This window comes from Dama dama, chromosome 1, assembly GCF_033118175.1.
Source record: "Dama dama isolate Ldn47 chromosome 1, ASM3311817v1, whole genome shotgun sequence".
NCBI classification, from domain to species: domain Eukaryota; kingdom Metazoa; phylum Chordata; class Mammalia; order Artiodactyla; family Cervidae; genus Dama; species Dama dama.
In genome coordinates this window covers 38,783,155-38,798,132 of record NC_083681.1, presented here as the reverse complement: position 1 = coordinate 38,798,132, position 14,978 = coordinate 38,783,155, and the positions used below count along the sequence as shown (strand labels likewise).

Genomic DNA, 14,978 nt, shown 5'->3' with positions numbered 1-14,978 from the left:
ACACACAGACACACACACTCCCCTATCTTTGAAAGCTTCTTCTACTTGCTGCAACGCAGAAAGCTTAAATTTTAGTATTAATAAACTTGAGAACTATCCTCTTAACCATCCCTAATTCTCCAAAAAAAAAAAAAAACGAAATGAAGTGAAAATGAAAAAAAGAAAAGAAAGCTATGACAAACCTAAACAGTGTATTATAAAGCAGAGACATTACTTTGCCGACAAAGGTACATACAGTCAAAGCTATTGTTTTTCCAGTAGTCATGTATGAATATGAGAGTTAGACCACAAACAAGGCTGAGCGCTGAAGAACTGATGCTTTTGAATTGTGGTGCTGGAGAAGACTCTTGAGAGTCCCCTGAAAAGCAAAGAGATCAAAGTCAGTTCTTTACTTCCAACACCAAGAATGACTAAGGTCAACTCATCATAAGAGAATAAATTTAAAAAACACATTCTGCCACTCAAGAAAATACCCTTCCCTGGCAAGAACTTTTTCTTTAAGCAGTACCAAGCTTTAAAAATATCAGTTTTGTGGCCTTAAAAAAAGACAAAAGAACATCACCACTGATCACCATTAGACTGAAATATCAAGGTTATTATATCTGTTTAAGAGAGTACTTCGATCTGACATCAAAAAATTTCAATGATACAGAAGGCATATTTGACAAATTTTTGAAGGGAGACAGACTATCTTAGCCTTTTCATTGATTAACTTAATATGAAACAATGATTTCAAAGAATCAATGCACAAATAGATATTTCAGAAGATAATTGAGAAAATGACTTCAAAAATGAAGAAGAAAACCTTCCCAGACCTAAGAATGTTTCATCATTTCTCAGGGAAAATCAGTGAACAGAGAAAAACTTCCAGTCATATCCTGACAAATGTTTTCATTTCCAATGATAAAAGAAGGCTACAAGCATACAAATAGAAAACAAGTTATTCCTGCAGAATGGAAACTTGAGGCTAGTGAGATAAAAGCAAAGACATGAAAGATAAGTAAAGCAGTACCTCCAACTGTTTCAATACAAAACATTTTAGGACCCAATGATTTTATACTCATTATTTATCATGCAAAAGTAAAATTTTAATATTAAAATTAAATCTTAAAAATTAATTTAAAGTTAATCTTAAAATTAAATTTTAAAAGTACTTGAAAGTGTTCTCTAAATAACAATTCAAAATAAAAATCAGCTGTTCATGAGGATTGCTTGTTAGGGCTGAAATTAGAATGGCAAATAAAATGCAATAAGAAATGTCAAATAAAAGCAACAATTCCTAATGAGAAAGGAGAGGGCAAGATGGTTGGATGGCATCACTGACTCAATGGACATAAGTTTGATCAAGCTCCAGAAGATGGTGAAGAACAGGGAAGCCTGGCAGGCTGCCGTCCATGGGGTCACTAAGAGTTGGACACAACTGAGCGACTGAACAACAACAATATTTACTATTACAATAACAAAATCAAATGCAAAAGACAAAAAACAATCTCTTAAAACAGTGCAATCACACATACTTTTGGTTACTTTAAGGACACTAAATTTATATAAAGGGTGAGTGAAAACAGCAAACAAAACTGCCAAATTCCTCATTTTCTACAACTAGAAATAAGACAATTATTCTAATTAAATGTTTAAGAATATGAATAATTTTAAGGTATATCCAAGTAGTGTGGGGGGGGTGGGGAAGAGGGGGAAAGAAAGAATCCATTTTTCAAATCCACCACACAACACAAGGGAGGAAAATCTACATAGCAAAAGGCAAGATCAGCACAAGGGGAGGATGAAGTGAAGTCACTCAGTTGTGTGCGACACTTTGCAACCCCATGTACTGTAGCCTACCAGGGTCCTCTGTCCACGGGATTTCCCAGGCATGAATACTGGAGTGGGTTGCCATTTCCTTCTCCTGGGGATCTTCCTGACCCAGGGAGTGAACCCAAGTCTCCCGCATTGTAGGCAGACACTTTACCGTCTGAGCTACCAAGGAAGCCGCTGGTCTGATGGCGGGTTATTTGTTCTTTCCAGAGAAGGATACCACCCATTTGGGCAGTCGAGAGACACAGGCAGACCTGAGCCAGGATCTGGAAGGCTCAGGGGGGCAGGAAGGAGGGCTGGCCCTGAATGGTGAGGTGCTTGAGTCAGGGGGAGAGGAGGCCGAGGACGCCCACGACAATGAGGGGGACTCAGACCCAGATGACTTAGATGAGGACGTGCAGTGCCCCAAGGAAGAGGAAACGGTTCAACTTCCGGGGACCCCCTGGGTGCAAGAGCTGCCACTAGCTGATGGTGCAAACACCGAACATACTTAGGAAAGCTCAGTAAGTGGCAAGGAGGCTGCTGTGCTGGTCCGGGTGTGGGTGAGACAGAGTGGCTTCCACCTTCTGTTCCCTATGATTTAGACGAGTGGTTCTCCAAGCATAATATGCATCAGAATGTGTTAGTTACTCAACCGTGTCCGGCTCTTTGTGACCATGTAGAGTATAGCCCACCGGGCTCCTCTGTCCATGGAATTCTGCAGGCAAGAACACTGGAGTGGGTTGCCATTTCCTTCTCCAAAGGGAGGATATCATGCTAAAATCATGGCCAAAATCTGTACTGGCTTAACTATCAACCTTTTCCTCAAAAGGCATCTGCCTATAAAATTAAAATTAAGCAAAAATTTTCTCCTTAGAGAGAAAGTTGGTCCCCTTTTTGCCTCAATGTGGTTCCTTTAGGCTTATTTTCAATCAGAGACTAGCTAAGGTATAACTGTGAAGACCAGATCTCACTAGCATAAGTGAATAAAAGTCTGCTCATTATCTTTACCTAAAGCAATGTCAAAACTGTTAACTCAGATCACTTCGGTCTAGGTATCAGGCAGGTCTCTTCCATGTGGATCTTTTCCCCTTGATAATTAACAATACCTTAGGGGCAGATACTTCAGACTATGTTAATATCCAGCTACTCTCAAACTTTTACCCACTACTTTTAAATCCATTTATGATTCTTACTTAAATCAGCTGTTTGACTGCCAAATGTTGATTTTCTAATTCCACTATTTCCTCTATGTTTACTCATCAAATCTAAGGAAGAACCTCCCTTCCTCCTTAATTTATTTATCCCTATGGATTCTTTCTTTATGGGCAATAATCAATTACTATCATTATTTTGATGATGAGCCTATCCCAGAGTTGCATGTCACTTTAGTCATGTCTGACTCTTTGTGACCCCATGGGCCACAGCCTGCCAGGCTCCTCTGTCCATGGGATTCTCCAGGCAAGAATACTGGAAGCAGGTGGCCATGCCCTCCTCCAGGGGATCTTTCCGACCCAGGGATCAAACCCAGGTGTCTTACATCTCCTGCATCGCCAGGCGGATTCTTTACCACTAGCACCACCTGGGAAGCTTATCCCAGTGTTAGCCAGTGGGCCTTCTTCCAGGCTGGCTCTGTCTCTATGACACACCGCCACCATTTTGTTTTCTCATGTCGACTAAAAAAGATGCACAACTTGAGAGCTGCAAGTCAAGTTTTATTTACGGCAAAATGGGAACTGCCCCCAGAAGGCAGCTCCTCACATAGCTCTGAGAGACTGCTCCAAACAGGCAGTGGGGGAAGGCCAATATATAAAGTTTGGGTGAAGCAGGAGTTCCATACCATTAAGCACTCATTTTACAAAAGGTTTTCTGCTAGTCACAAGGATCTTATGTCATCAATGAAGTGATTTAGTGCTTTTCTAGATATGAGGAGATACAAGGACTGGGATCATAAAATCAGTTCCTCAAAGTATCCAACTATCTAAAGACTTATCCCACAAGATTTCCTGGACACAGAGTACTTCATTCCATCTGAACTCCCTCAGTTCAGTTCAGTTGCTCAATCGTGTCTGACTCTTTGCGACCCCATGAACCACAGCACACCAGGCCTCCCTGTCCATCACCAACTCCTGGAGTTCACCCAAACCCATGTCCATTGAGTCGGTGATGCCATCCAACCATCTCATCCTCTGTCGTCCCCTTCTTCTCCTGCCCTCAATCTTTCCCAGCATCAGAGTCTTTTCAAATGAGTCAGCTCTTCGCATCAGGTGGCCAAAGTACTGGAGTTTCAGCTTCAACATCAGTCCTACCAATGAACACCCAGGACTGATCTCCTTTAGGATGGACTGGTTGGATCTCCTTGCAGTCCAAGGGACTCTCAAGAGTCTTCTCCAACACCACAGTGCAAAAGCATTAATTCTTTGGTGCTCAGTTTTCTTTATAGTCCAACTCTCACATCCCTACGTGACTACTGGAAAAACCATAGCCTTGACTAGACAGACCTTTGTTGACAAAGTAATGTCTCTGCTTTTCAATATGCTGCTGTTGAAGCTAAACAGCCGCAGGAACACAGGGTTCAATCTCCACAGGGCAGATGGCAAACGCCCTTGCTGTTCAGTCACCGGCAATGCTCTTAGCAAGAGACAACTTGTAACTGACACTGAGCACCTCTTTATTTCCTGGCTGGTAAAGATGCTCCAAGTTCATCTTCTACTTTTCCCTGCCCCAGCCCAGGGATGTCATTTCTCCAAGGTTCCTTTTAGTAAAGAATGGTATTTAGCACCCAAGATCTGGCATTGAGTGTTCTCACTGCTAATAGGGGGTTATTGTTTCTATGTACTCTCAGCAGACATAGCTGGAAAAAAGATGTATAGACGTGTGTATGAGCAGCCACACACACCTATTTCTATATCTTAGTATAACTTTTTAAACTATGAGTTCTGTTCTAAGATGGGGCACCACTTCCAGGGCCCAAGAGTGGGCTCTTGTCTAACACTTGGAAATGAGCTGTCCAAGGAGACACACGTGCTGACAAAGCAAGAGACGTTACTGGGAAGGGGCACCTGGGCAGAGCAGTAAGAGACACAGGAAGCCAGGAGAACTGCTCTGCCAGGCGGGCTTTACGGTGATGGGATCAGCCTCCGGGTTTTCTGTGTCTGGTCACTGACTCAGTCCTTCCTGGTGGTGCACACACTGCTCAGCCTAGCTGGATGCCAGCTGGAAGGATTCTGGGAGGTGGTCGGACACGTGCTGTCTCCTCCTGACCTTTCCTGGACTCTTCTGGCTGGTGGTGCCTCGTTAGTTTTGTGTTCCTTACCAGGACCTCCTGTCATAAAATAACTCACGCAAATGGTTATTATGGTGTCTGGTCAGGGTGGGTGGTTTCAGTCAGGGTGCTTCCCCTAACAATTTTATGCCAGTGTCCTCAATTCCACCTTTGCATCGAGTGCTTCCTGGCCTTCACCCTTTCCACACTTATAATTCCCTTCTTTGGCTGTGAGGAACTTGGCTCCCATTTTCCACAATACATTTATTTATCTACTTAATCCTAGTACAGAAAACTGTTTCAGAATTGCAAACCCTATGCTGCTGCTACGGAGATGGCGGGGGAAGGCCTATTAACCACAGCTCACTGTTTGTTTAGAGTTCGTCTTTATCCTGAGGCCATAGTCCAAACGCTGGGTTCAAAAGTTACATTACTTTTTTTTCCTTTTCCTCCAATGTGGTTATGTTAGTCATTTGAAATAAGGTTCAGTGTATTTGTTTTGTTAGTATTCCACCTTTGATTTTATTGGTGTTTGCTGTTTATATACTGTGTGAAACCTTAAACATGGTTCCATGTGTCAGAAAAGGATCCTCAGAAGAGGCCCTCAATCCCTTTCCCCTCATCCCTACCCACACGCAGAGCTAACCAGTCATCTCTTTAACCTCTGATTTACCCATTTCTGTGCTTTTCTGTCCCAATCAGTAAACACGTTTGTTATTTTATTTCCTCTTCTTTCCTACACTAAAAGTAATATATCACAAATACAGTAAATACCTTTGTACTTTGTATTTTTCACTGAACAATTTATCCTGGAATGCATTTCCCATCAGTTCTTTTCATAGCTGCAGAATGCTCCAATGGGTGAATGTACCATATTCTATTCAACCCCTCTCTATCCTGTAGGCTGCTTCTAATTTTTTAAATCACAGTGTTGTGGCCCCATGCACTTATATTTGAATACTACTGGAAGTACATTTCCAGGGTAAATTTGTAGATTTGGGAGCTAGGCTGTCAAATCAACTATAGCATCCAGTCAAATCAACTGGACCTTGATTACATCTCCTGATATAATGCACTGAGAACACACCTCTGCTATTCCTGCACCCAAAACGAATCTACCGTGAAGAAACAAATTCAAACTGAAGGAACTCTATAAATAACTAACGTGTATTCAAAAATGTCCATGTCATAAAACACAAAGACTTGGTACTTCCTTGGTGGTCCAGTGGTTAAGAATCTGCCTTGCAATGCAAGGGGACATGGGTTCAATCCCCGGCCAGGGAACTAAGACTCCACCTGCCATGGAGCAACTAAGCCTACACACCCCAACTACTGAGCCATCACACTCCGGAGCCCTCAAGACAACCAGAGAACCTGCGCTGCAACAAAAGACCCCGCATGATGGAACACAGATCAATACGTGCTGCAACCAAGACCAGATGCGGCCAAACAAACCTTTTAAAAATAAAGATGAAAGAACTGTTCCAAATTAAAGACACGGAAACAAAATGTACTGCACAATCTGAGATTTTTCTTTTGCTATAAAGGGCACTATTTGGATAATTGGCAAAATCTAAAAAAGTTCTGCATATTACATTAAAAATACATCAATATTAATTTCTGATTTAGGTTATAACTATGTTTATAAACAAGTGCTCTTGCATTTATGAAATATACATGGAAGTATTTAAAAATAAAGGGGCATTGTCTTCAACTTACACTCAGATGATTCAGGAAAAAACTGTTTATTTGGGAGGAATAAAACAAATATGGTAAAATGGTAGCATTTGGGAAAACTGGGTAAAGATTTTTTAAAAAGCAACATCAGCTATCATGTTGGCAATGTATATCCATACATCCAGTACTGAACATTTACAAATCTGTAAATATATTTTAATTAAACTATTTGTTACATAACCAATAAACAATCATATTGCTTTTACAAAATGCTGAAACTAAAATATAATTTACAAGTAACTCCAGTAGCACAATTTTAGTCACAGTTCTTTGCTTCTTTCAGAACTACACAGAAAATATGTGAGTAAAGGTATACACATCGTCTTTTTCATAAAGGCCTGAGAGACATTTTTCTTTGAGAAACAGAAGTAAATCAAAAGCCTACCAAGGACATTACTTGAAGTTTCAATCTCAACCCCAGGCTGGGTGGCTCTAGCCAAATTAATTCAAGATCAAGGTCATTCAAGAAAATTCAGTGACAATTAACTCTATGTTGTTTACAAGTAGAGTCAAAGTCTTTTACTCACTATCACTTTTCAAAAAGAAACAAATACCCTAAGAGACTATTTTTCCTAACCAAAAGAAAAAAAAAAAAGAAATGAATTAACAAGTTCATGTAGCATCACAAAATCTGTTTCTTTTTTGTGAGATGATTTGAAAAAGAAATCTTTAAAAAATTTTTAAATAATACAGCTTCAAGAAAGTTTCCTTCTGCACTCCCTCCTCACTTTACCAATTTATTTTCCTCACCGAATTAAACAGGCTACTTTCATTTTAAACCTTAGGAAAGACCCTTAACATTTCAATAAAACAGATGAACTAAAAACCCCATTCAAGTAGGCAGCTGCCTGTCATCATTTTGCCTTCGAATGGTACTATACCAAGGGACAGCAGAATTCTTAACCTACTCAACAGAAGTATCCCCACTAAACCCCTTCAACGTCCCATTCGAAGACAAGACACAGGCTTGCGCACATCTGCACACATACACACACACACACATACACACACAGGTTAGAAATGAGTGAGAAGAATGAGTTTTAAGACTCTCTGGGTTAGAATTTCTCCTCTAACAAAAGCAGTCATTCTCTAAAAGAAGGTGTTCTTTCTTGAGTGCCTAGCATGTATATCTAGGAACTGCCAACAGAACCATTTCATCCTAACAAAATGAGGAAATCTCTAGTATGTAAACCACCACTAGGAGGGGTACCTTATTTTTCAACGCTAAGAATTCATTTGTAAACTACTCTGAAAATGTAAAATAGTAGTTTTCACACTAAAAGATAAGTCCACAGTTCAGTTCAGTCACACAGTCGTGTCCAACTCTGCGATCCCATGGACTGCAGCATGCCAGACTTCTCTGTCCATCACCAACTCCCAGCGCTTACTCAAACTCATGTCCATCAAGTCTGCAATGCCATCCACAGTATAATTTCAAATTCTTAGATAAACGTTACTTTAAGTGACTTCCAATTGCAGGGCACATGTTCAAGATGTAGCAACAGAATAGCAATTCAGGAATCTAAACTTACCAAGATCAATTAACTTTAACACAAATGCATGTGCCTTGAAATCTCAGTTCTAAGATCTCTGTCCCAGGAAAAAGCAATGGAGGGGGATTGCACAAAAGAGACATTAGGTAAAAAGCAATATCTGAGTCAAGGCCAAGCTAACAGGCTGTAAGGCTGACTATAGCTTGATACCTGAGAAGTCAGGTCAAAATCTGACAGACTGTGAATAACAAGTAAGGATGCTAAATGAAGAACAGAGGCTGGGAAATTCCTCTTTGTGTAAAAAACATGTATGGCCTTTTCTCAGAGTTGCCAGAAACCACAATGGTTACTCCATTATTTCTGAAAATCAACTCCCAACTGATAAAGTTTTCCCAACTCAAAATGGGATCAGCATTCATTACCTAAATATCACACAGAAGTGAGGAGGCGATTTGTTCACCCAAGCCCAACATTTTATGGAGAAGAAACGAAAGCCCCAAAGAGATTACAGAAGACTCAAAGAATCCCCAGAGTCACCTGAGGAAGGAGACCTAGAACCCAGAGAGCCAACTCTCTTCTCCATTTCACTCTATACAGTGTTAAAATCATTATCTAACTATAAAGTCCACTCATCATCGAGGGCTTCTATTCACCAACAGAACTTTCAGAAAACTATGAACAGAAACAAGTAGTTCATGTACACACATTTACTCTTAATAGTATTTTATATTATTAGTCATGGATGTTTCATGATGTGTTGCATTCTTTTTTAAAGAGGAAAAGCCACCTCAAGTAACTATTGTCTTAATTTCCTAATTTTGTAGCTCTTTATATGCATAGAAAGAAAGAAAATGAAGTCACTCAGTCGTGTCTGACTCTCTGTGACCCCATGGACTGTAGCCTACCCGGCTCCCCCATCCATGAGATTTTCCAGGCAAGAGTACTGGAGTGGGCTGCCATTTCCTTCTCCAGGGTATCTTCCCAACCCAGGGATCAAACCCAGGTCTCCTGCATTGCAGACAGACGCTTTACCGTCTGAGCCACCAGGGAAGACCTCTTTATATATAAAAGGCAACAATTTAAAGAAAGTTGGGATTTAAGTTCTTCATTCCCAATTTTTTTCATTATATTTTTTCTACTTAAGATTATATAATAGAAAAATACATCGTGAACACTGTAAAAAACAGTGTTGTATCTCAGGAGTCTTATAAAATAAATAAAACTGATTTGTCATCCTGATCACCTACAATGAGGACTGACTTCCGCCCATTAAGATTATTATCTTTCTGCAGACTCCTCTCCTTCCATTACTACTGCAAGACCATCGTAACAATGAATTTTAATTTCCCAGGAGGTGGACAATAAATAGCAGTTCTATTAAGTATAGATGATAGTCACCTTGGCTCCATAAGCTAAGATTAACATAGTAATAATGATAATGTTTGTAGCCTTACTACGCATCAGACATTGTTCCAGGCCCTGGACAGATGTTAATTTTCAGAACTGTAAGTGTACTTTGTATTTCCCCAACTTACAGATGGAAAAAACTAACGTACCCAGACCCAGAGGTTAAGTAATTTGCCTAAGATTACACAGGCAGCAAGTGGTAGAGCTGAGACTCCACCCAGGTCTGGCTTCTTCTACCTCTCCAGAAAGCCTTCTCAAAGTCAGAGCCCATGTTCCTCCCTTCCACTGGTCCCAAGTAACGGGCCAATCCCCCTCCCCTCCTTGCCTACCTCCTCTCTCCAAACTAGCATATGACCGACCCCCTCATGCCTTCTCTTTCCACCATCACGCCAACACAGTCCTTTTATCAATCCTTCCCAATCTGACTTTTCCTCAATTCGGAACTCTTTTTGCATTTAAATGTGTTAACAGAAGTGTATACATAAGCTTGTAAGAGCCATCATTAACAGAGCACATACTATACGCTAGATACGAAGCTAAGGATGTTCCCATAATTTAAAGGATTATGAAGAATGTGAGATTAGACCCGTTTTACTGAAAAGAAAATTGAGGTTCAGAGAAGCTAAATAATACATTGGCAATGTTCTCCCAGTAAATAAACAACACAGCAAAATCCAGCACTCAACTCTGCATGACTCAAAGCTCACACCTGTTTTACTTCTGTTAAATCATCTAGAGTAACTAGGTACATCACTATTCATAAAGGAAGTGCTTCTTTAACAAATGAATTTAGAAAATCATTAAGCAAACAAATTACTGACATTTTAATAGTTTCTAATACTATTTCCAAAAACAAAAAGTTCCAATATCTTAATAATTAATGTACAGATTCAAATAGAGATGGATTACCACCCCCCCCCCATAAGTTAAAGACATATTGTAGTCTAAATCTTTTAGGTAATGCTATTTATTAATACAGGAACCCAGGATTATTCTCTCTCCTAGCCAACCTCCCACCTCCCCCTAGCTACAGCTCCCCAAAAAAGTTAACTATAAATTGTTTTGCTTTGGCAGTTACTTAAAGTCTCTCCCGACCCTAGGAGAAATAACATGCAGCATCTCTGATTCTGCAGCTTCCTATACTAAAGCCAATCTCACCTCTTACTCAGTGTGAATTTTTTTCAACCCACTAACGAGTATACTGTAAATGCTCATTACATAAACATCTCTTCCTGGATACAAAGGTTTCAGCAGCAGTTTTTAATACCTTGAAATGGTATAACAGCAATTATTGTTCATTTAGTCAACTGGACAGGTAACAATCACATTTATGTTACAGAACTCTGTATTTTAATGTCACTATATACATTAAGCGAGACGAAATACGCTATTCAAGTATGCCAACTGAAAGCAAATGGGTCAAACAGGTATATTTCACCAAAGCATTTTCACAACGCTCTTGATATGTATCTTTGTTACCTGTTACAACGCGGTACCTTCATTCTCTCCCAGCACACGCCACACCTTTTAGGTTGACAATAGCAGAGAAATATCGGGGCTTCTCTCTTCAATAGTCCCAAAAAAGATCACTCAAACCTCCTACCACAAGCAAATCCTAAGAACCAAGAATTCGACCTCCCTTTCCTTTACAAGCCGACTTTCCGTCTCCAGCGACCACAGAGGGCTGGGGGGGTGGGGGAGACAGTGGCTGGGACTGACACAGAACGCACGACGCCTAGGCTGGTCATCTCCCAGCCTGGCCCACCCTAAACTTCACCTTGGCACGGCCAGAGGCAGGAAGGCACCAGGAATTCCCAGGAAATGGTCTCACCCCTATCGGAGAACATTCTTAACTTCCTCGAGGCCACCATTTCCCTGGAGTATTATCACACACTCCCACCCGGACATATAACCTAAGAGATTACTTAAAAGAAAAGCACAAACACACACAAAGAGAAACACACCGCTTGAAGCGGGCAGCTCCGGCTCGGCGCGCGCGGAGAAGCTCGGAGACCACGCGGAGCCAAGTTGCCACCGCGATCGCACCCACGGTGCAGGAGGCGGCCCGGGCGGCTGGAAACCCAGCGCGCGGGGCTCCAGCCCCACGCCCTACGCCCCGCGCCCCGGTCTCACGGCAGGAAGCCCGGCGCGGCGGCGCTGCCTCTCCCTAAGAGCTCGGGCCGCGGCCGGAGCGATAAGGTGGATCTGCGCTTCCCACCCTGCCAGCTCCGCCCTCCCGGACACATTCCTGAGAAGCCCGACTCCCGGGACGCCGAGCTGGGCGCCCGGACCGCAGCACAGGAGGGCAGAGCCGCCCCGCGCCCCCCACCCCCGGCCTGCGCGGCGCCTCCGGGGCGGGGTCCCTGCGGCCGCCCCGCCACAGGTAGCGGGAGCCCCCGCCCGCCGCCGCCGCCGCCCCGGCGCCCTGGGCAGGCCCGCTCCAGGTACCTGGATGAACTGGATGGTGAGCGCCGATTTGCCCACGCCGCCTCCGCCGACCACCACCAGCCGGTACTTCTCCTGGCCGGAGCCGTCCCGCCAGCCGGCCGCGGCCATGGGGACGCCGCCGAGCCCAGCCCGGCCACGCCGAGCCGCCGCCCGCCTTAGGCCCGGCTCCGGGGACGTGTGCGGCCGGCGGGCTGCGGGCGAGCGGCCGGGCGGGGGTCCCGGGCGCCGGGAGCTGCTGGAGGGCCGGTCAGGACGGCAGCGCGGCGCCTGGGCTGGCCGGGTCCCGCCCGAGGCGCGGAGAAGCGAGGGGACCGCAACGGCGAGGGGCTGCGGCGGCCTGGGGGCGCGCTCCTCCACACGACTTCGCAGCGCCTGCCGAACGCAGCCTCCAGCGCCGCTACAAATGGCCGTCTGGGGGCCGGGCCGCTGGGCCGAGGTGCTGCATATGCATGAGGGGGTGGGGCGGGGCGGGGCCGCGCTGGCCCGGACTGAGATTCGCGAGCTGAGCTCGTAGGGCTCAGACCCCCTCGGGTGTGCCCCTCCAGTTCCTGGACTGAGCGGGGAGTGTGCGCGTGTGCCTGTGCGAGTGAGGAGGGTGTGTGTGAGAGAGTGGGAGCTGGAAGAAGACAGACCGTGTGTGAGCATAACTGTATGTCAGGAATTGTCAGGGATTGTGCGGATGAAAAATAAAGCGTGTGAAGGCGTGTGTGAAAAATAGAGCCGTTGTCATCTTAACTCAGTTTGTAGGAGGGTAAATATCCTGTTTTAAGAGTACAGATGGTGACCGTGACTGTATGGAAAACAGTACATGACAGTGATTGAAGATGAGAGCTGTCACAATAATTGTGTGTGTGTGATACGCTTACGGTGTGAGGAATGTCACAGAGACTGAATCACAGTGATTGAGGGCGCATAGACAAGAGTAAATGTGGCACATGATATATCTGCCTTAGTGGCTGTGTTTATATGTGGGAAATGTGCAGTAATTGTATATGAGGGGTTTGAGTGTGAGAGATTATACTTATTTACATACTGCACACCAGGCATTGTGCTCAGTGCTACAAGTCACTTCATGAATAAAATAATGTCCCTGCCCTCAGGGAACTAAGAATCCAATGGGGAAACAGCCAGGGCCACAGGCAAGTTGTCAGGCATCATAAGGATAGTGTGACCCTAGGAGGAGCACTCATTCCACAAGTGGGTGGTCGGGGAAGGCTTCCTAAAAGATCTGAAACATAAATAACATAAGCAGAAGAATAGTATTCCAGGGAAAGCAAGCCACATCTGAAAAAGTCCGAGCTGAGAAGGTAAGACGTGTCACATTTGATTTTGATTGTGTTGGGGGAGTATGCTTGTGAATGAAAAGTGCTTATCTATGTGTTGTTCAGCCGCTCAGTCGTGTCCGACTCTTTCCAACGCCATGGACTGCAGTAAACCAGGCTTTCCTGTCCTTCACTATGTATCTGTGTGTATAGCAGTTTAACCAAATGTAGTAGGAGTCACAGCTGTATACCAACGCAGTGTAGGCCGGTAGATAAGACCATGGGCTCTAAGGCCAGACTGGATTCAAATCCTAGTCCTTTGACTAATGGTGTAATAATGGAGCTTACTGAACTTCTGTACCTCAGTTTTCTCTAAAATAAAGACAGTAGGATTACTGTCTTAAGGTATTAAGGTGTTTTTTGACGTGAATTGAGTCTCTCAGTCGCATCCAACTCTTTACAACCCCATGAACTATACAGTCCGTGGAATTCTCTAGGTCAGAATACTGGAGTAGGTAACCTTTCCCTTCTTCAGGGGATCTTCCCAACCCAGGGATCGAACCCAGGTTTCCCGCATTGCAGGCAGATTCTTTACCAATTGAGCCACAAGGGAAGCCCAAGGTGTTTTTTAGTAAGAATCAAATGAGTTAATATATATAAAGCACATAAAACAGTGCCTGGCATGTAGTAAGCATTTATGGCAGTTTGGGAACGTGACTTCAAGTTCTTGGAAACAATTCAGTGGCTCTCTTGGAACCTGTAGAATGCAGCAAAAAACAATGCTGTATAACTTGTATAACTTCCAAGTCTAGGTCAGAAGAGGCCATGCAGCGTCCACCTGTTCTCTTGGGATTCTCACTCTGGGAGAAACAATGTGTGAAGTTTGGCTATCCTGAGGCTGTCATGCTAGAGAGGCCACATGTAAACATGCCAGTCAAAAGTCCAACTGAACTCTTAGCTCAGTCAGTCCTAGGTCAATTTTCATTCCAATCCCAAAGCAGGGCAATGCCAAAGAATGTTCAAACTACCACACAATTGCACTCGTCTCACATGCTAGCAAAGAAATACTCAAAATACTACAAGCCAGGCTTCAACAGTATGAGAACCATGAGCTTCCAGATGTTCAAGGTGGATTTAGAAAAAGCAGAGGAACCGGAGGTTAAATTGCCAACATCAGTTGGATCATAGAAAAAGCAAGACAATTCCAGCAAAAAATCTACTTCTGCCTTATTGATTACGCCAAAGCCTTTCACAGTGTAGATCACAACAAACTGTGGAAAATTCTTAAAGAAATGGGAATACCAGACAACCTTACCTGCCTCCTGAGAAATCTGCATGCAGGTCAAAAAGCAACAGTTAGAACCGGACATGGAACAACAGACTATACGTCAAGGCTGTATATTGTCACCCTGCTTATTGAACTTGTATGCAGAGTACATTGTGTGAAATGCCAGGTTGGATGAAGCACAAGCTGGAATCAAGATTGCCAGGACAAATATCAATAACCTCAAATAAACAGATGACACCACCCTTATGGCAGAAAGTGAAGAGGAACTAAAGAGCCTCTTGATG

General features: G+C 43.5%; 1 protein-coding gene across 3 annotated transcripts in view; it reads right to left on the bottom strand.

Annotated features, from left to right (window-relative positions):
- RRAS2 (RAS related 2) overlaps positions 1 to 12,300 on the bottom strand; it is a 78,294-nt gene extending 65,994 nt beyond the window's left edge. Inside the window, exon 1 of one of the 3 annotated variants that reach the window (XM_061147249.1) lies at positions 12,145 to 12,300. In XM_061147249.1, the coding sequence (XP_061003232.1) occupies positions 12,145 to 12,252 (108 nt within the window). In that variant the 5' untranslated portion in view covers positions 12,253 to 12,300. Of the gene's footprint in view, positions 1 to 235; positions 281 to 11,660; positions 11,683 to 12,144 lie in introns of those variants that run through there. The other 2 variants (XM_061147278.1, XM_061147259.1) reach the window with 2 other exon arrangements.
- Between the last annotated feature and the right edge of the window lie 2,678 nt (positions 12,301 to 14,978).